The sequence below is a fragment of the Canis lupus genome, chromosome 28, assembly GCF_048164855.1.
Source record: "Canis lupus baileyi chromosome 28, mCanLup2.hap1, whole genome shotgun sequence".
Classification (NCBI taxonomy): domain Eukaryota; kingdom Metazoa; phylum Chordata; class Mammalia; order Carnivora; family Canidae; genus Canis; species Canis lupus.
This window is the reverse complement of record NC_132865.1, coordinates 32689386-32709457: the sequence shown is the minus strand read 5'-3', so window position 1 is coordinate 32709457 and position 20072 is coordinate 32689386. Positions and strand designations below refer to the sequence as shown.

Here is a 20072-nt window from a genome sequence, read left to right as displayed (position 1 = left end):
GTTTTTAATTTGCATTTTCCTCGTGGCTTAGTGATGTTAATTTACATATTCCGAATGGCTGTTGATATTGAACATCTTTTCATTTGTTTACTTGCCATTATCTTTCTTATCCCTTTCAGTAAAATGACTTTGGCCTATTTTCAAATAGGATTGTTACTGTTTGAGTTTTGAGAATTCTTTATGTATTTTATTAGTTTTGAGGCTTTTATCAAATATATGGATTGCAAATATTTTCTTCTAGATTGTAGCTTGTCTCTTCATCCTCTTACCAGGGTTTGTCACAGAGCAAAAGTCTTTTATTTTGATAAAGTCCAATTTATCTTTTTTTTCTTTAGGTTATTCTTTTGGTCTCTTATCTGAGAACTCTTCCTCTAAATGTAGGCCTCTAAATGTCATCTAGAAAAGTTTTATAGTTTACATTTTACACTTAAACTTGTGACCCATTTTGAGTTAATTTTACATGAGGTTTACAACAAGGTTTGTTTTTCTGTTTATGGGTGTCCAGTTGCTACATTAGTTGAACAAGCTCACCTTTCTCCAGTTGCTTTTGTGCCTTCAGAAATTTGTATACATCTTTTACACAGCTTTTATAATTATATCAGCTGACATAGTACTGGTATATTGAAGAAGACATAAAGACATCAAGTGTCTTTTTGTGTATAATTGTCATAATATTCTTAAAATTAGCATTTCTCAACCTGAGTTCCCTTGTCAGAATCATTTGGGGAGGATTTCTAAACTATCATATGGCCTCTGGTTCAGTAGGTTTCTGATATACCTAAGCATGTATCTTCTGAAAAAGCCTGTCTGATAATCCACTCTTGAGAACCATTGCTAAGAGTCACTATTCTAAATGAAACATAAATCTTAGTTTTCATTTTGTTATTGACTAACCGCTTACAACTCTTTCAATTAAGTCTGGGGTGATTTGCGTTCTTGCAGCTTCTCTGATTCTGTAAGAAAAATGTGGAATTTATATAGTTAGTTGATATATTTAGTCTATAGAAAAGAAAGCAGTATGATCATTAAAAGCTCATTTATGATATGCACAGTGATTAAAAGGAATGGCATTTTTACCTCATAAGCTATCCTACACCTGAGAAATAGAAGACCTTGTGATCAATATGGTAAAACAAAAAGTATAATCATAGTTGATTATTACAGTTGAATAAAAGCAGCTTTAAAAAGTAATTATGGAGCCTTTCCTCAGGGTAGTTTATACCCATTTATAAAATTCTTCCTTTTACATTGTGAAACTTTTATTTACTTTGTGAAATAAGATTTAAGCATAATTTTTATTAGAAGACATCATAAAATACTAGTGGTAGCCTTTTTAAATCTGTTTATACTTGAAAATATATATTTCAGTACATAAATGTATTTTTTAAGTTAAGATTGGCCTAAATTATTTCAACTTCTGAGTCACTAATGTTTTATGGGAAGAAATATAATTTCTTACTTAAGTATATACCTCTCAGTAACATAAAACCTTCATTTTAATATAAAATTTTCCTGGAAAGTATAAACTGGTTTGGCTAATTATAGCTGATCTAGTTTTGAAATATATATCGCACATTACCATAACATTTTTCCTGATAAACCATAGTGAATTTTTAGCTCATTTGCTATGTATTTTAGTCATTTACAGGTGGAGGATACAGATTGGGTAATTCCTTTTGTAAGCGGTCTGAATACATCTATGGAGAAAATCAACTGCAAGATGTAGGTACAGTAACCAAAATGAAAAGTTGCAGATATTTGCCTCTAGTGACTACTGTTTTTAAAGTTAAAAATTGGTAATATGAATATAATTTCTGTTATTTTTGAAACCTGGATTTTAAGACTAATGTGTAAGCTTTTAGTCTCAAATTTTATATTGTGTCTCAATTATGCCTTGTACTTAGATGGTAAATATTTTCTATATGTTGAAAAAAGATAGGATTCATTGTCAAAATGAGCTTTATATACATACAGTAATTATTATAAATAGTATAATGTCATTAATAGAGAATTAGCTAGGTTATAAACAGGGAAATCCCTAAAGTCATTATTTGGATTTGGCTTTTAAAATTTGGAGTTATAATTTCATTTAAACATGTGTACTTTAGCCCTATAGGGTCACTGAAAGTTCTGTCTTGCCCCTTGACATAACTATTTAAGCCCTGTGCAGCAGACAAGAATATAGGTACAGATGACGGAGAAAAGCGGATGTGGAGTAACAGCTGGACACTCTAATCGCTTTCATTTTCTCAGTGACCCAGACTAATTGTACATCAAGGCCAGGATCTAGCTGTGAGACCTTTGGCATTTCAGCCATTGTCACTTTGTTAAGTTACATACAAATCTGCCAAGCAAATACTCATGCGTTCATTTACATCTTTAACAGTAACTAAAGAATAGAATGAATAACTCCATATTTGAAATAAAGTAGGTGGTTTAATATGTTGTGAAACCGCATTTGAAGCTTAAAATTATTTGATGCAAATGGATTCTTGTATTTCTTTTATCTTTTTTCCTATGTTCAAAAGGTTCAGATTTTGCTTAAACTATGGAGTAATGGTTTCAGTTTAGATGACGGAGAACTGAGACCTTATAATGACCCACCAAATGCTCAATTTCTGGAGTCTGTTAAAAGAGGGTAAGATATATTTACCTGTATTCTATTTGTTACTGAGGGTGGAACTTTTTTATTTTTAAGGTACTAGAATATATTATGTAAATAGGGGGAAGGGTATTTTTAAGTATCTAAAAGGATATATTGCTATCCATAAGTCTCTGGTTCTTAATTTGGTGGGAAGGGGCAGTAGACATTGGTCACTTTCAAGATGTGGTCAAGCTGTGGTCCCCGTTCCAAGAAGAAACATCTCAATATAATAAATCAGTACAATTGATTAGCCTGTAGCTGCCCATCCTACTAAGCCACTGTCCTGCTTACTGTTAACAGGATGGCTCTCATTGCATGTTTGCCTGAAATTCAGCAACTTATATTAGAAATCTTTTAAAGTGGCATTTCTGCTGGTAGAAGATTTAAAAAGTTAGTTTGAAGTTACAATTTGTGAAAGTAAACCAGATATACAGTGCTCTGACCGATCTAAAGAATATCATAGCTCACTAAGCTCTTGCTAAAGGATGAAGAATCAAGTGATTTTGCTATGATTATAAAAGCTTTTCTGCATCATTCTTTCACTGGCTGACAATGTGATCATTCCTAAGTAGAAATACAACCAAGCACAAAAGGTTGGTGATGAACTAGGAGATTTAAGTCACAGTGAAGAGACTAAGTAGGAGGTTATACTCCATTCAGGAATTAAAGGTGGGGCTTTTCCAAGTGATACAAATATGTCCAAGGAGAGTGGCTGAAGTGGAGTGGAGGTGAAACTCACTGGCATAGAGGGAGTCAAGGACCTCTAAAGGAATGATATCTTTAGAACACTAGCATGAAATTTGAATTTGAATTCTACAAAATAATGTCAGGACACCAAAAAATGGCAAGAAATACTGTAAACAGTATGCCAAAGTCATTGAGAAAGGTGGGGAGCTGTCCAAGGAGGTAGTATATAGTGGTGATAAATACAAGGAAATAATAATTTGAGTCAGTGCTGTGGACATGGAAACCTGAAGTCACTAGAAAGAGCTAGGAACGTGTAAGTAAGGGAATGTTCATCTGCTAAGGGAAGATCAACATTGTTGTTGAAATTGATGCTTATTTCAAAGATGTTGGAAGATAACATACTGATGATGAATGTACTATAATGTAGATCAAAACTCATTTATTCTTAATTGAAAATAAGCCAAAAACTTCGTGGGCTAACGTTCAAGCAGTCATGATGTCCTAAAAGAGGGTATTTTTTTTTTTTAATCATGTCCTGAAGTACAAATTATGATCAACAACAGTTTTAGAAAAGAGTCCTTGAAGACATGACTGATGTCAGATAGTGGTTGTCAACTATTAAATCGCTGTCTTCTATTTTGTAATACTGTCTTCACTGTCCTCAAAGAATGACTCCATAGATAATATAATCTGTCCCTACATATTATTTCCCCCAAAAGATATAATATTTATCTTAAATATATTGAAATAAAATATCATAAAATTGTATATATTTCAGTTTATAAATGCTTTTATTTGACCACACCAGAAGACATAATAAAAGTAGTCAGATAGTTTGCACCTATGTGCAGTCTAGCACTTCTCAAGAAAATGTGACAAACATAAAAACAGAATAATGAAGTATGTGCGGTTGGCAGCATAATTACTAGCAGTGGCTTTGTAGTCAGGGACTTGATAAAGTTCCAAACAAAACACAGTCTTCTCTTGGTTTATATGGTACAGGTATTCCTGAAAATTTCAAAGTGTATTAATACAATGCTCCCCCCACCAAAAGAAAGTCCTTTTTTCTTCTTTGTAAGACAGACCTTAAGCTTTAAGTTTTAGGCTCAGACACTACAGTGTCCTCATTCATGCAAATCTCTAGCAGGGCATTCAGTGGTTCTGTGGGACCCAAGACAAGACTTGATTAGGCAAGATGAATCCCTATAGAAGAGTGCATCTCGTATCTGGATCCTGACCCTGAACAACAGCAGTCACGAACCACATAACAATCAAATACATCAATTTTTAAAACTTCTTCCAAAGATTTTAGAAATAAATATCTTCATTAACTATTATGTCTTCATAGGAATTTTCTAGTGCTTATTTAGGTATAAATTACTGTCTTGCAATTTGGGTTTCTAAATGTTAGAAGCACTCCAAGATCACTGTGACAACAAAAAGTCCCTATATTGAGAATCACTGGGAATGAGGTGATGCAACTTGTTTTAAAATTTTAATTCCAGTATAGTTAACATACAGTGTTATATTCATTTCAGGTATACAATATAGTGATTCAATAATTCTGTATATCACCCAGTGCTCATCAGGACAACTACACTCCTTAATCACCTCCCCTTTTTAACCCATTCCCCCACTCCATCCCTGAAATAACCTTCAGTTTGTTTTCTATAGTTAAGAGTCTGTTTCTTGGTTTGTCCTTTTTTTTGTTCATTTGCTTTTATTTTGTTTCTCAAATTCTGCATATGAGTAAAATCATATGGTACTTGTCTTTCTCTGACTGACTTATTTTGCTTAGTATTATACCCTCTGGCTCCATCCATGTCATTGCAAATGGCAAGACTTCATTTCTTTTTTATGGCTGAATAATATTCCTGTGTGTGTGTGTGTGTGTGTGTGTGTGTGTGTGTGTGTGTGTGTTGTATCTCACATCTTCAGCAGTCAGTGGACACTTGGGCTCCTTCCATATTTCAGCTATTGTAAATGATGCTGTGTATATCCTTTGCTTTAGTGTTCCTGTATTCTTTGTGTAAATATTCAGTAGTGTAATTGCTGGATCATACGGTACCTCTATTTTTAACTTTTTGAGGAACCTTCCTACTGTTTTCCTGAGTGGCTGCACTATTTTGCATTCCCACCAACAGTGCAAGAAGGTTCCATTTTCTCCGGATCCTCACCAACATGTATCTGTTGTATTTTTTATTTTAGCCATTCTGACAAAGGTGAGGTAATATCTCAGATGACACAAAGAAATGGAAGGACATTCCATGCTCATGAATTGGAAGAACAAATATTGTTAAAATGTCTATACTACCCAGAACAATCAATCTACAGATTTAATGCAATCCCTATCAAAGTACCAACAGCATTTTTCACAGAACTACAACAAACAACCCTAAAATTTATATAGAACCACAGAAGACCCTAAATAAACAAAACAATTTTGAAAAAGCAAAGCAAAGCTGAAGGTTCTATAATATGATGCAACTTGAAGAAGAAAATATTTCCAGGATAACTCACAACTTGATTATAGTAATGTCAGTGTGGATTAATTTTTTTTGAGTTAACTAAAACCTTTTTCCCTTTTTAAAAGAGAGATTCCCCTGGAACTTCAGCGACTGGTTCATGGTGGCCATGTGAATTTGGATATGGAGGACCACCAGGATCAAGAATACATAAAACCTAGATTGAGGTTCAAGGCTTTTAGTGGAGAAGGACAAAAACTTGGAAGGTAAAATGCTGAAAAATGAGAAAGATACTTGTTTTTGTTCAGTATGACTTTCCTTTGAGAATCAAAACAGCAAAATGACCTAGAAAGTAAAAACTAAAGCATGAACTGTGAAGACCTTACTGATGGAATTAGGTATTAGTGATGATATTAGTAGCTAATGATTATATTAGTGATAGTCTAGTGATAATATTAGTAGCTAATACTTAGATGGCAATTACTACATTCCTGGCCCCTAAGCACTTTAATACATATTAACTCACTTAATCTTTACAACTCTTGGATACAGAACCTATGGTGACTTCATTTGCTTATGCAATAGTATGCCCAAGGAGATTGAGCTAGGAAGTGGTTACTTTCTGGGATTCAGACCCACACTATGACTCAAGTCTGCTTTTTACCATTGTACCATCCTACCTCATTCTGAGTACATGAGCTCAAAAGAGGAAATTGTAAAGGGTTCTTGATTAGGTTGAACAGTAGGTATCTTATTAGATCACAGCTGTAAGCATGTCTGCCTTCAAGTTAGGGAAAACCAGCACATAAAACACTTAACAAAACTGGAGCTTCTATTGTAGAAGGAAGGAATTGCCTCAGAGATGTTTCTAAAAGATCCCCTAGGACTTTGCTGATTACAGTTCAGAAACCAATGTGCATTGTATAATATAAGTGGACTCCTGTATAAAAGCTGTACCTTCAAAGAATTTTCATAAATCTCATGAAATTTGTTGGGAAAAGTTACCCTGTATTATATGTCTGCATATTACTATAAGTGACATGTGAAATTGGAGTATTGGCCATGTTTCTAGTATACCCTTTTGTGTATCCTTTATTCTTTTTTGTGTGATTCCTTGCCTTCCAACTTCTCTTCACTTGGCTTGTGTACAGTGGTTCTCCATTCCCCTTGCATTTCTAAAAATAGGGAAGAATTCATGTCAGTTCTTTACACTTGTCTTTCATACCTCAAGTGTCCCTTTCTGTATCCTTTTCTCCTGATAGAGACTGATTTCTGAGGCATGTAGAGAATACAGGAACACGTGTCACCCTGGCTTTTCTTAGGACCCAAATCCTTCAGTGCCCACTCACAGGTCTACTTGGAAATTTTCTCCCTCATCTCTCCTTACTACCAACACAGGTCAGATTTGTCCTGATTGTTCTTTCTTCCTCTCTTTTGTTTTTATAACTATAACCTCCAGATATATTTTTAAAAATATTTTCTAGCACTTCTCATTTCTTTTTTTTTTTTTTTTAAGATTTTATTTATTTGAGAGAGAGAGAGAGAGTGCATGTACAAGCAGGGGGAAGGATAGATGGAGAGGGAAGAGCAGATTCCCTACAAGGGGCATCGAGGCTCAATTCCAGAACCCTGAGATCATGACCTAAGCTGAAGGCGGGCGCTTAACCAGCTGAGCCACTCAGACACACCCCTAGCACTTCATGTCTTAATGTTTATTGAGATTATGATTTTTAATTAGAACACAGGTAAAAGACGCAGCCATGTCTCTGCTTTATACATATTTTCCTTCTTATTTAAATACATGACCAAGAATGAACGTTAGACTGTACATCTTGATTAGCAGAACAGTAAATCTAGAACTGAAATTGAAAAAAGTACCATAAATGGAAGATAGCTGAATAGAGCCAGTGATTACGGTTGACAATTTCAACTCCTGAAAATAAGGATATTATCTCATTTTCATATCTTACAAAGACTGGCCTTTCTCCTAAGTCAAATAGCTAGAGAAAATGACTCCCGTGAAAGAGGCAATGATGGAGGAGAGTGACAAAACTAAGTGGTGAGAATGCTGGGCTGTTAATCATTAGCTGTATTGGTTAGGGTTTTTGATTATAGAAAACGAAATCTACTCAGTAATTTAAGAAGGGGCTTCTGACAGAGCCCTGGATAGTTTATAGCATTTCTGGAGCTAGCAGATCAAACTTTCCTAGAAGAAACAAACAACAAAACTATCTAGAAAGAACATGTCCTGTGTCCCCATCAGCTGCTCAGTGCCCATGAAGCTGGGGACCAGACACTAGAACATTCCATCATGACCTCTGTAGAAGAATCAAATACCTCCAACACCTTGGTATCCAGAAGAGCTGCATAACTTTCACTTCACAGTGCTTACGTTTACCACACAAGTGTGTATTTATTGCTCAGTAGAAGGTGGAATCATATAAAATCCTAGCTGCAAGGGAGTCTGAGAAATGTAGTCTTTAGAATTTTCAGCTTCTGTATAGGAAATTACACTAGATTAATGTGGTGTGAGCCTCTGTGGTGCACATGAATTGGAATGTTGAACAGTCGAATATATGTTCTAAGAAAGTGAAGAATTGTATAGAACATTTTAGAAGGCTTTCCATTAAGAAATCTGTTAAAATATAAAAGTTCTAACAGTTAACCTTCATGTATTCAGAAAATCACTTTCTGAGATGGTTCATTTCCCAAGAGTTCCAAGCAACTACCGAACAGAGAAATAATTAAAAAGAAGCAAACGAAACAAATGGAAATAATTCCATTGTCTTCCATAGTTGGCAGTCTTATTGCAAACATAACATTACATAGATGAAAACTAACTTAATTTTTTTACTATATTATAAATTATTGTGGGGTAAACCTAAATGCAATAAAAATATTACCCAGTTCCTTCATGTAGTATTATAGGAGCAAGCAAATCATAGCTGTAACACTTGCAAATTTACCATGACAGAATAAACTGTGCAACTGCTTAAGAATCAGTTTAGTGAGCTGGAGCAGAGCCCAACAGACCTAGAATATCACAGAATCATTTTTGATAAGCAGAGCTAACAAGTAGATAGTTGCTGGAGGCTTTTGAGCTCGTGCATATGGTGACACAGATCGTGATTGGAAGCAAACCTCTCTACCTACGCAGTTACTGTCTGTTTTTCATACTGTGCAGTCTGAAAGATTCCATTTGCCACTCACCGATTCTGGCCTCTCAACCTGAGTTTTGACTTCATCTTGATCCCTGGACCCTTAGGAGCTCTCTGTTCTAAAGTCTAATGACCCTTTCCTTCCTGCCTTTTCATTTTCTTATCCCAGCTTTCCTGTTCAACCATTGGATTTGTCTGCTCCTCTGCAGTTCAGTACTGGTGGGGATGTTCACACCCCCATGCTGGGCGGGCACCTCTCCTCCCACTGTCCACTGATCCCAGATGTTCCCTGCTCTCATCTCAGTCATCTCAGTAGACTTTTTTTTCTTTCCTTTTTTTTTTTTTTTTTGCTTCCACAAGAAAATGGAGCCTGACAATGAATGAGCTTAATATATTCCTCTTAGCTTCCAAGTTTATTAAATCCATCCTTATTGCCCTCTCTTAAGTTAGAAGAAGTTTCTTTTCCTGACCAAGGGACTCATTCCTCTTACAACCAACCTACATCCTTTCTTCCAGTTTGCCTAGAAAGTTTATTTTATTAGTTAACTTGCCTCTTTTTAATGTAATACTTGAATCATACAAACAATATACTGAAAATGTCATTATATTTTATCAGTTGAATGATAAGGAAAAACTGTTAAGTCATAAGCAGGTAAAACTCTGAAGGCTAACTAGTAAAGTTACTCTAATTTTTTTAAATGTGTTTTTATACCTCACTGACCAGCCTTCTCAGCTACCTAATTCTGTGGCTGTGAGCATGTCTTTCAATCTCTCCGACTCTTTTTTTTCCTATAAAATGATATGGTTGGCCTAAACTATCTTGAAAATCCATTCCTGTTCTCAAATATTATGATGCATATAATTTCATTTTGACATATACACATAAAGAAATGCATGAAGAGCTTTCCTTACTTAGTTTCCCTACCTGGTATTTTCTTTTTGTATTTTGAGAAGCTTATCTGATCAGAATCTATTTTAAACAGAAAGCAGTAAAGTACAGAAATAGGGGTCTGAGGAACTTTTATCCTGAAAAGAACCAAAGATGAACGTGGCCTTTCTCATCTATCCACAAAGAAAACTTTTCCCTCCCTAGTTGTTAGGGTAGGAATCATGATGCTAGTAGCTGCCTTTTAAGAAGTGTCGACTGTGTAAAAGCACTGTTTGAAATGCTTATATGTCCTCATTAACTTAATATTTACTGCTGTGCTGCTGGTATCTGTTTTGCATGTGAGGAAACTATTTAGTGACTTGCCCAGGGTCACACATCTAATACGTTGTAGAATCAGAAAAATCCTGGAGTCAGGCTCCTGAATCCATTGTTGTTAACTATTCAGCAATTGCTCCCTCCTTCACATCGTGACTTAAATTAACAAATGCAGTGATGGCTGTGATGGTGGTAGTGATAATAATAGTAATAGTAATAATAATGTATATACCTAGTTATTGGTGAGGTAGAGGAAGAGAGGAGAAGCCCTTTGCATTCAGTGTACCATCCCTTTGGATTTTGTACCTCTCAGTATGTAAGGGACGCTGGACTCTTGACACAGTGAACCAACTTGGTGGTGAAGTCCTCAGTTCCAAACTTGAAAGAAAATTCCTTAATAATACCTGATCAGTGATTACAAATTACCATTTTCTTTTTTTCATGTCTTTATCGTATATATTCTGAAATCCATTCTAAAATATGTCAGGAGGGGAGCTTGGGTGGCTCAGTTAAGCATCTGCCTTCAGCTCAGGTCATGATATTAAGGTTCCTTGGATGGAGCCCTGCATCAGGCTCCCTGCCCAGTGGTAAGCCTGCTTCTCCCTCTGCCTCCTGCTCTTTCCCCTGCTCATGTTTGCTTGTGTGCGTGCTCTTTCTCTCTCTCTCTCTCTCTCTCTCTCTCTCTCTCTCAAATAAGATCTTTTAAATAATATAAAATTTATGTCAGGAAATAGCTAAAGAAAGGGGAAGTGTTAGGAATAAGTACCATTTAATTTTACCACTTCACTGTATATTTTGAGAATCTTTGGATGGGAATAAGAATCAGGATGAGCTAAAGCAGAATCAAAATGCTCCTGGAACTTTTATACTAATAAATATATACTTATTTTTTTCAAAAGAAAATAATTTATGAGATACCATCTGAATCTTAGTACTTGAGAAGATAAACATTAAGACTATTAAATAATCTCTTTAGATAAAGAAGATTAAGAGTTGATATCTATAAAGAATTTGGCTAAATTTGTTTTAATTCCTTAACCAAAAGAACACTTTATTTTTTACATAAATGACTTTCAGCTTACAGTGATGGGTCATCCTGATAGCATTAGAAGGCACTAAAAAAGCAGTACTAAGGTCCTTAGTAATCAAGTTCCAATGGTAAGATGTCCCATCAAATAAGTTTTATTATAAATCTATCACCATGGGGGCAGGGCACCTGGGTGTCTTAGTCAGTTGAGTGTGTGTCCGATTCTTGATTTCAGCTCAGGTCATGATCTCAGGGTCCTGGGGTCAAGCCCCGCATCGGGCTCTGTGCTCAGTGTAGAACTGGCTTGTCCCTTCCCTCTCCGACTTGCACATACACATTTTCTCTTTCTAAAAAAATAAATAAATAAAACCTTTTAAAAAATAAGTAACACAAGTAAATCTATCACCATATATAAAATTTCATTCCTCACTAGCACTTAGAAATTACTTCTTTTTCATAAAGGAGTCACTACTTAAATCAGGTGTTTCTAAGTAATATTAGATAAATTTAAGCTAATAATTTAGTGCTGATGATATGTACAAAACTAGTTGGTACCTGTTGAAACACTGTCCTAGGCACTATGGGACTTACTGGTATAACAAACCTACATAACATTGTATAGTTGTCTCCCTCCACCCCCCATTTTATACATGATAAAACTGGGATTCAGAGAGATTAATTTACTTCCTCAAGTCTATGCAGTTGACATAGCTGGGATTTGAAATCAAGTCTGTCTGTACTCATTGTCATTCTTTGACATTAACTCAGAGTTGCTCAGACTTTTGAGTGAAGACTGTTGTGCTAACAGCCTCATGGAATTTCAAAGGGAAAAGGGAGAAAAGAATACAAAGTTAGGCTTTTGAAAGAGATTGGATAAACAAAACTTGAATCATAGGATACAAAATAATTTTAATATATTGAAAGAAGTTGAAAGAAATATGGGAGACTCAAAAGAAGCCATGTTTCCTTTGAAAGAAGTAAGGAAGTCACAGGCAGGAACACTTGAGACTCAGCCATGGATGTCATGGTTATTCTTGTGTATTCAGATTCATGTTCTAATTTTTCAGTTCTTCTTTCTTAGCCTTACCCCTGAAATAGTCAGTACACCTTCATCTCCAGAAGAGGAGGATAAGTCAATATTTAATGCGGTTGTTCTTATTGATGATTCTGTGCCAACAACAAAAATTCAAATCAGATTAGCAGATGGGAGTCGTTTGATACAAAGATTCAATAGTACACACAGGTAAGCTCATTTGTGGTTTTTCACACAGGGTTTCTTATCTTTATAAAACTATGTGACATGCTGCTGGGGATTTTTTCTAGGTCATCTGCTGCTAAGATATTTTATACTCTGAAAAGAATAGGATCTGCACTTTTAATATAATAACATTGTTGACATCTATTTTATGCATAACTCACCTAAAGATTGTTTCTTTACAGAAAAGGTAAATAATTAGCTACACTCCAAGAGTAATGCTCGATTGTATCTATAATCCAAGATAAATCCATCCATTTAAATAACGTAAATTTTAAAAAATTACAGTACATTTAAATAAGGATTAGAATTGTATGATTTATATCACTAATTTTAACTAAAAGCTTACATGAAAATAACATTTTTGTATCACAAATTATTTTCACCTTGTTTCTTTCAGGATCCTGGATGTCCGGAACTTTATTATACAGTCCCGTCCTGAATTTGCGACTCTTGACTTTATTCTTGTGACTTCATTTCCAAATAAAGAGCTAACAGATGAAAGCCTGACACTACAAGAAGCAGATATTCTTAACACTGTGATACTTCAGCAACTAAAATAATACGGCTCCTATCCATGCAGTAGCATGTAGGGAAGATAATGTGCCATAATAATAAGGAAAATACTTATAGCATTAAGAAAACAAACTATTTTTTATTATTTATACAGATAAATTTTGGTTTTATTCTTATCCTGTCTTCCAGCCTTAGTATAGATGAATTTGGGCCAGGAATAGATTTTGAGATAAATGTTTGAGTTTTTAGTTGCAGGGCTGGTTTATGTTGATAGCTTGTAAATATTCAGGCAAACCAATTTGTTACATGCTCTGGGTTAATGTAACAACATTTGTTTGCAGAGAAAATGAACAAAACCCCATTTTGATAAATGCATTTGGTAAAATTTGCACTAAAGTTTCTTGATGGTGCGTTGATCAATAGCTATCAAGAAATCCTCTGATCAAATTGAAATTTTTGCTGTGATTATATTGAAAAGTATCTGTATTCTGATTTTGAAATATGTTGATCGGATAATTTCCTTCTATTAAGATTGTATGCGTCCATCCGTACGTGTCCTTCCGTACGTGTCCTTTATACTTACTGATTTAGCTCTATTACTAGTGTCAAAAAATACAGTTTGGCCTTGTATTTTACAGAACTATGACCATCATAAACCAGAAACACAGACAGAAAGGTCAGCAGTTCTTGAGAAGATCTCTTAAATAGCACTTTAAAATAGAGTAATTACAGTCTCTCCCAGAGTCTGCCTTGATCACATTCATTTATTTATTCAACACATTTTTCTAAGGGACCCACTGTATATACTGGACACTGTTCTAAGTGTTCAACCCAGAATGTATTCTACTCCAGGGCAAAATGAGTGTACAACTTCAGAAATGTAAATTCTGTCAACCAGACTGGGCCTAAAGGATTACCAGCAAAAATATTTGCATTTCTGCCAAAGCCAGGTATTTCCTGAATGAGGTAGGCTATATCAGGAATGATAGAACGACTTTTTCTTCCTCCCAGATACCATTTCATCTTTGGTCAACACTCCTAGTTTGTTTTCTGTGGCTGCTGTAACAAATTACTACAAACTTAGTGGCTTAAAATAGTACAAATTTATTATTTTGTAATTCTATAGGTTGGAGGTCCAACATGGGTCTCACTAAGATAAATATTGACAAGGCTCTGGTCCTTTTGAGAGGCTCTAGAGGGGAATCATTTCCTTGTGTGTCCAGCTCCTAGGGGCCCCCTTCTCCCATCCTCCAAGCCAGTACTCTTCTCTGCCATTACATCTCTTTGACAACAGCCAGGAAAAGTTCTCTGCTTTTAAGGACTCGTGATTGGGCCCACCAGGTAATTCAGGATTATCTCCACATCACAAGGTCTGTAGCAACCTTGGCTGCATCTTTAAAGTCCCCTTTACTAGGCAAAGTGACATATCACAGATTCCCTCTGGAGGCTGCAGAGGTGAGTCTGTTCTTTGCCTCTTCCAAGGCTGTTAGCATCTCTTCACTGTAGCTGTATCTCTCCAATCTCTGCTTCTGTCTTGACATCTTTTACTACCAACTTTATTTCTCTTGCCTTCTTCTTAGAAGGATCCTTGTGATTATATTTGGTTTTCCTAGAATAATTACCAGAAAAATCTCATCTCTAAATACTTAATCACACTGGCAAAATCCTTTTCTTATTTACATAGGAAGCCATTACCATACCTACATTACCTAGGTATGGTAATGAGACCATGAATATTTTGGAGGTCATTCTGACTACCACAGTCCACACCTGCCCCAAGGATTCACATCGATTCTGCATAAAGCCACCCCATCTAGAAGTATCAACCAATTATAACATCAAAGTGCAACATCTTACCTGAAATTCACCAGCTCAAAAATCCTAAACCTCATTTAAATCATCTAAATCAAGTATAAGTGAGGGTCTTGGTATGATTCCTGGGACACCGTTTCTCTCCATCTGTGTAACTCTGAACTTAGAAAACCAGTTATCTGTTCCCAAATATAGATAGGACATTCCTTTTCAAACAAAGCGGAATGAGAAGAGGAGCCACGTGTGCCAAGATTTATATAGGAGCCATGCACACTCTATTACATGTCAAATCCTGGGAACTATTCTAGGCTTTTGATGTCCTCTCAGAGTCCTCTTCCCTTTTTCATGAAAGGTAGCACCTGTTTGCAGCTGAGTAGTTTTCTCAGCTTGTTTCTTACCTGTGGAATTGTGGGAAGTCCGGCCATCGTTGGTTTCATACCACCACCATCTTTTTCAATTTAGGGTAGCAGTGTGTGGCATAACATTCTCCAGAATTTCGTGGATCTTGTGTGCCTGTTGGGAGGATTCAGTTCTTTAGACTGGAGGCCCCTGCACAAAGCATTCCTAGGTAGTCCCATCTCTATTTTTGGCTTTTTCTGAGAAGGCTGAGAGGATCTATGAGTCCCACCCTTAATGCCTTCAAAGAACTTGTGGTGTGATGGAAAATTCAGGCCTTCCCCAGGTATTAACAGAGGGTTGTATGACTGTACCCTACTCTTGAGCTGGTTCCCTGACAGTGAATTCCTTAACTGTAATGTCTTCTGTCAGCTGGGTAAGCTAAGAATTTCCAAGTCATCGGGTCCTGTTTTCTTTATATTTAACAGTTCTTCACTCAATTTATCTATCTCCACTCACATTGTATTCTGACCAGCAAGAAGAGAGCAGGGCACACCTTGCACACTTTGCTTAGAAGTCGCTTCAACCAAATGTCTTAAATTTATCCCTTACAACTTCTGTTTCCACGTAACTGCAGACACCACTATATAACCACAGTCTCTTTTCCTTCACTTTCCAAAGCATGTTACTCATTTCCTACCAAGCCCTCTTGGCAGCCCCTTTAATGTCCTTTTTTCTTCTAACACTCTGTTTAGGACAATTTATATCATCTCCATGGCAATTTAGGTGCTCTCTACCATGCTCTTTACCTTCCTTCAGCCCTCACCAGCATTAACATCCATAAATCTGCTAACAGTGTTCAAAGCAATCCTGCCTCTTTCTGTCATGCTCCTAAAAATTCTTCCAGCCGTCTACCCACTGTCTCATTCCAAAGCTAAGCCCTCCTTTTCAGGTGTTCAGCAGCGCCCCACATCCAGGTATCTGGGAAAGTCTACTATGCCTGTTCACTGCCACTTAACTTGAATGTGCCAATAAGGAGATTTGGAATTCAGCTTTCTCTGGGAGCTCCATTTATTTCAAGGAGGTGACCTGTGGTCAAGGTTTTCCTACTGTCAAGTGCTATCAGAACTACCACAGGATAGAAGTGTTGGACCTCACCACCACAGAGAAACTGGTTCTCAGTGTCACAATGCAGAGTGAGAAGATTATTCCTAAATCTTAGAACAGGAAGCCATGCTCCTCTCCACCAGTCAACAACTTGGAGAATATATAAATAGCAGTTCAGAATGTTACCAGGAATAAACTACATTTTCATAGGAGCAAAACCATCTTCCTTAGGAAATACTCTATCGAAACAAATGAACATTTTAAATAAGAGGGCATTGCCCTATTTTGGATTAACAAAATGGGGTGAGGGGATTAACCAAACCCTGTAAAAGTGTTTGAAATGTTATGACTGTAGTTTCTTTTTATCATTTAGATGGAGTGCCCATAGATGCACGTACAAAAGCAACTGCCATTTTTGTATATGATAGTCTTCCAAAAGGTAGAGATTCACATTAGGAGGGATAATTAAACATTCAGAATAATACTTTCACATGTACTACACAGTGTTTTGCTTCATTGGAGTTGTTTTCCTGAATTCTTTTTTACTATTGCAGTCACCGTAACTTATAAAGTTTATAGTCATCCCCAAGGAATTATGTCACAATGGGCAGGTAGAGAGCCATGTGTGAGGTCAGTTGTTTTGCATGACATATGTAATCAAAAAATTTCAAGTGTCTGGTTTACCAATAAAGAATGTTTTCACTGAAAGTCATTGAAAATCCTTTTCAAAATTTCCTTAATTAGTTTTATTTGAGTGACTTAATGGATTATTGTAGAGCATGAATAACATTCCCTGTGGTTTAATTTCTTGTGGTGCATCTTTTTGATTGACAGAGAAGAACTGAATTGTAGCAATGTTTTCTCAATTTTCCGTTACTGTTTCTGTTTTCATTCCACCAAAATAAAGGTGCGAATTTTTCTTAACTTTTTGTCGCAGTGGATTTCTGAAAACCGTGTCACAACGTGTTGTTGATAAAGTAAGTCATTATTTTCCCCTTATAGAGTTTTTCCCTCTGATCAATGATACAAATTAATACATCTTATTTGTGTCCAATGTTGTAATAATGGCTAAGAAATACTTTCTGTAATCCTCTATACAGTTTTAAGGGAAAGGATCTTTTAACTCCAAGGAAATGATTTGTAAAAGTAGCCCCAGTGCATATGTGTGTGAGAGAGAATGTGTGTGTCCACAAGCACGGTTATTATGTTGGGATGGATAGCAATATAATCCTATTTAAGACAGTGACTTTTCTTGCCTTAACCTGGGGAATAGAAGAGTATATAAAATGAGTGTATGTCCTTTGATTTTATGCCTTCATATTTCCCTTATCTACATAGTGTACCATTCATGTACTTTTTAGAACATTGTTAATTATAAAGTGTACCAGGTTGTAGTTTCCACATTTCACATCTTTCCCACTTCGGTCTTCATTTTTGTCTTTTTGGGAATAGCTTGTTTCTTCTAATGTAAACAGTTTTCATCATTTTTATCCTAGGACTGGGATTTGCAAAAAGTATAATTTTTAGTTTTCTATCAGAATCTGTGTTTGTTAAAAAGTAGCAACTATAAGTACTACAACTATTGAGAGCATCAGTAGGCTTGAGAGTGAAAGCATGAATGTAGTTGAGTACAAGCAGAGGTCCTGTTCCCACCAGCCTGGAGTTACCTAAGTCTGAGCTTCTGAGCATAGAAGGAAGGAGGATGGAGCAGCAGCTTTTAAAACGAAATGTTCAGGGGTGCCTGGGTGGCTCAGTGGTTGAGGGTCTGCCTTTGGCTCAGGGCATGATCTCGGGCTTCTGGGATTGAGTTCCACATCAGGCTCCCCACAGAGAGCCTGCTTCTTATTCTGCCTGTGTCTCTGCCTGTCTCTCTGTGTGTTTCCCATGAACAAATAAGTAAAATCTTTTTTTCAAAAAAAAAAAATGTTCATCCTCAGTATAATCAGTCAGATATAACATTCCCTGAGGTGAAGTTTATTTCATATTTTACTATATTAATAAATATTTCATATTTTACTATATTAATTACTATATTTATAAATATAAATTTAATATTTATATTAAATTTATTTAATATAAAATAGTAAAATAAATTTTACTATATTAATAAAATGTTTTGTTAATATAGTAAAATTTTATGCAAATCGATAGTTTACATATGCATATTATAAAATACATGATGACATGAAGGCTAGGTCTTCTTATCCCCTTGAAAACATTATAAAGGTCCATAATGTAAGTAGACGGTACTGTTCTGAAACATTGTGTACATGGTATGCTATGACAGCAAATGAATCTAACTTTATAGTCTTTAATTAAGCATATGTGTAATTCATTTGCAATAAGGACTTTGTGTCTTAGATAGTAACTACTCGGGTTGAACATTTATTGAGGGCTTACCAAGGGCAGGATCCTATTTTGATAGGCAGCATGTTACAGTCAGTGCCACTCTGACAGTTTGTCACCCTGACCTCAGTATAAGTGTGACTTGAGAGAGGACTTTTGTGAGGCCTCTATCTAAAAATCATGCTCTTGTCTCTTAGTCATATTACCCTGTTTACTAGCATTAGCAATACCTGATACTTTCTTGTTAATTTGTTTGGCTTTCGTCAACATCTTACATGGAGACAGTCTTTCCTGTTCCCCCTATCAAATGATAAAAGTAAAACTATATAGTAACAGCCTGATGTTCCTTATCCAAGGAAATCAGTCCATGGATTGGGGGAGTACAGTGCCTCATAAGCGCTGGAGCACTGATCCCAGGGGTTTGAGGCAAGAGCAAGCTTTACAGCTGGTAAAAGAGGCAACTTGGAAATGCATGGTCAGCTAGGAGGTGGAGGATTTTCTTACAAGGCTAATAGCCTATTTTCCAGGGTAGGGTAAGCTAGCTAAAGCTGAGTTGGAGGATTGTGATTGGTATGTGTTTCCTTGACAGGCATTCCCCATAAAAGCAAGCTTAGGTTTAAAATTGTGACAGACCAAGGCACTGGGACATCCTACATTTTGTGAATCCTAATATATGAGTTAAATTTAATATCCCATATTCTCAGAATGTGCATTTGTGAGAGCAGAAATTTTTCTTATACTGTATCCTTGGAAATTAGGACAGTGTCTTAAATGTAAGAGTCACTCATAAATGATTAATAAATGATAAATCAGTGGATTAAGAATGGGACCCTCTGAAAGTTGGAAGAATGCATGCATTAATGTTTTAAAATCAAGAGCTTCAGAAATACCGACAGAGTCGATACTAGTGAGAGAAAACATTTGTATACTTGTTTGGGTTTTAAAGGAAGGAGAAGACAAAAGTGTTCAGTAAGTGGCAGACTTGATTCATCTCCAGGAGTGGTAGCACCTATACCTATAAGTGAATGGTCCTGGTAGTTCCCATGGTAGAACTGGATAAAGAGAGCTAAAGAATGCCCTCCTGACAATATGAGAGATACCCAAAATTGTTTGAAGCCCAGCAGTAGGTGTTGTAATTCTGTAAGTTTAAGGATAAGGAAGGACTTTGCTCCAGAGACGTGGAAGAGACCCTTCAACCCATTATGTTCTATTCGGTTATTCAGAAAGGAATGCTGCTTTCTTGTCATGCGATCTGATGTTTAATATGATTTCTCTTATGGATTTTAACTTTATATCAGAGGTAAAATAGTACTAGCCTCATAGTAGCTATCATTTATTATATCACTTTCACATAATTTATTTAAACATTTTAGTTTCAGGCCAGCCCGGATGGCTCAGCAGTTTAGCGCTGCCTTCAGCCCAGGGCCTGATCCTGGAGACCCAGGGTGGAGTCCCATGGAGCCTGCTTCTCCCTCTGCCTGTGTCCTGCCTCTCTCTCTCTCTTTCTCTCTCTCT

The 20072-nt window shown here is 36.1% G+C and overlaps 1 protein-coding gene across 2 annotated transcripts in view; it reads left to right on the top strand.

Moving 5' to 3' along the window:
* UBXN2B (UBX domain protein 2B) overlaps positions 1-17135 on the top strand; it is a 29158-nt gene extending 12023 nt beyond the window's left edge. Inside the window, exons 4-8 of one of the 2 annotated variants that reach the window (XM_072804554.1) lie at positions 1639-1722; positions 2529-2638; positions 5925-6062; positions 12267-12428; positions 12841-17135. In XM_072804554.1, coding sequence (XP_072660655.1) covers positions 1639-1722; positions 2529-2638; positions 5925-6062; positions 12267-12428; positions 12841-13003 — 657 coding nt within the window. In that variant the 3' untranslated portion in view covers positions 13004-17135. The remainder of the gene's footprint in view (positions 1-1638; positions 1723-2528; positions 2639-5924; positions 6063-12266; positions 12429-12840) is intronic. The other variant, XM_072804555.1, reaches the window with a different exon arrangement.
* Positions 17136-20072: the final 2937 nt, after the last annotated feature.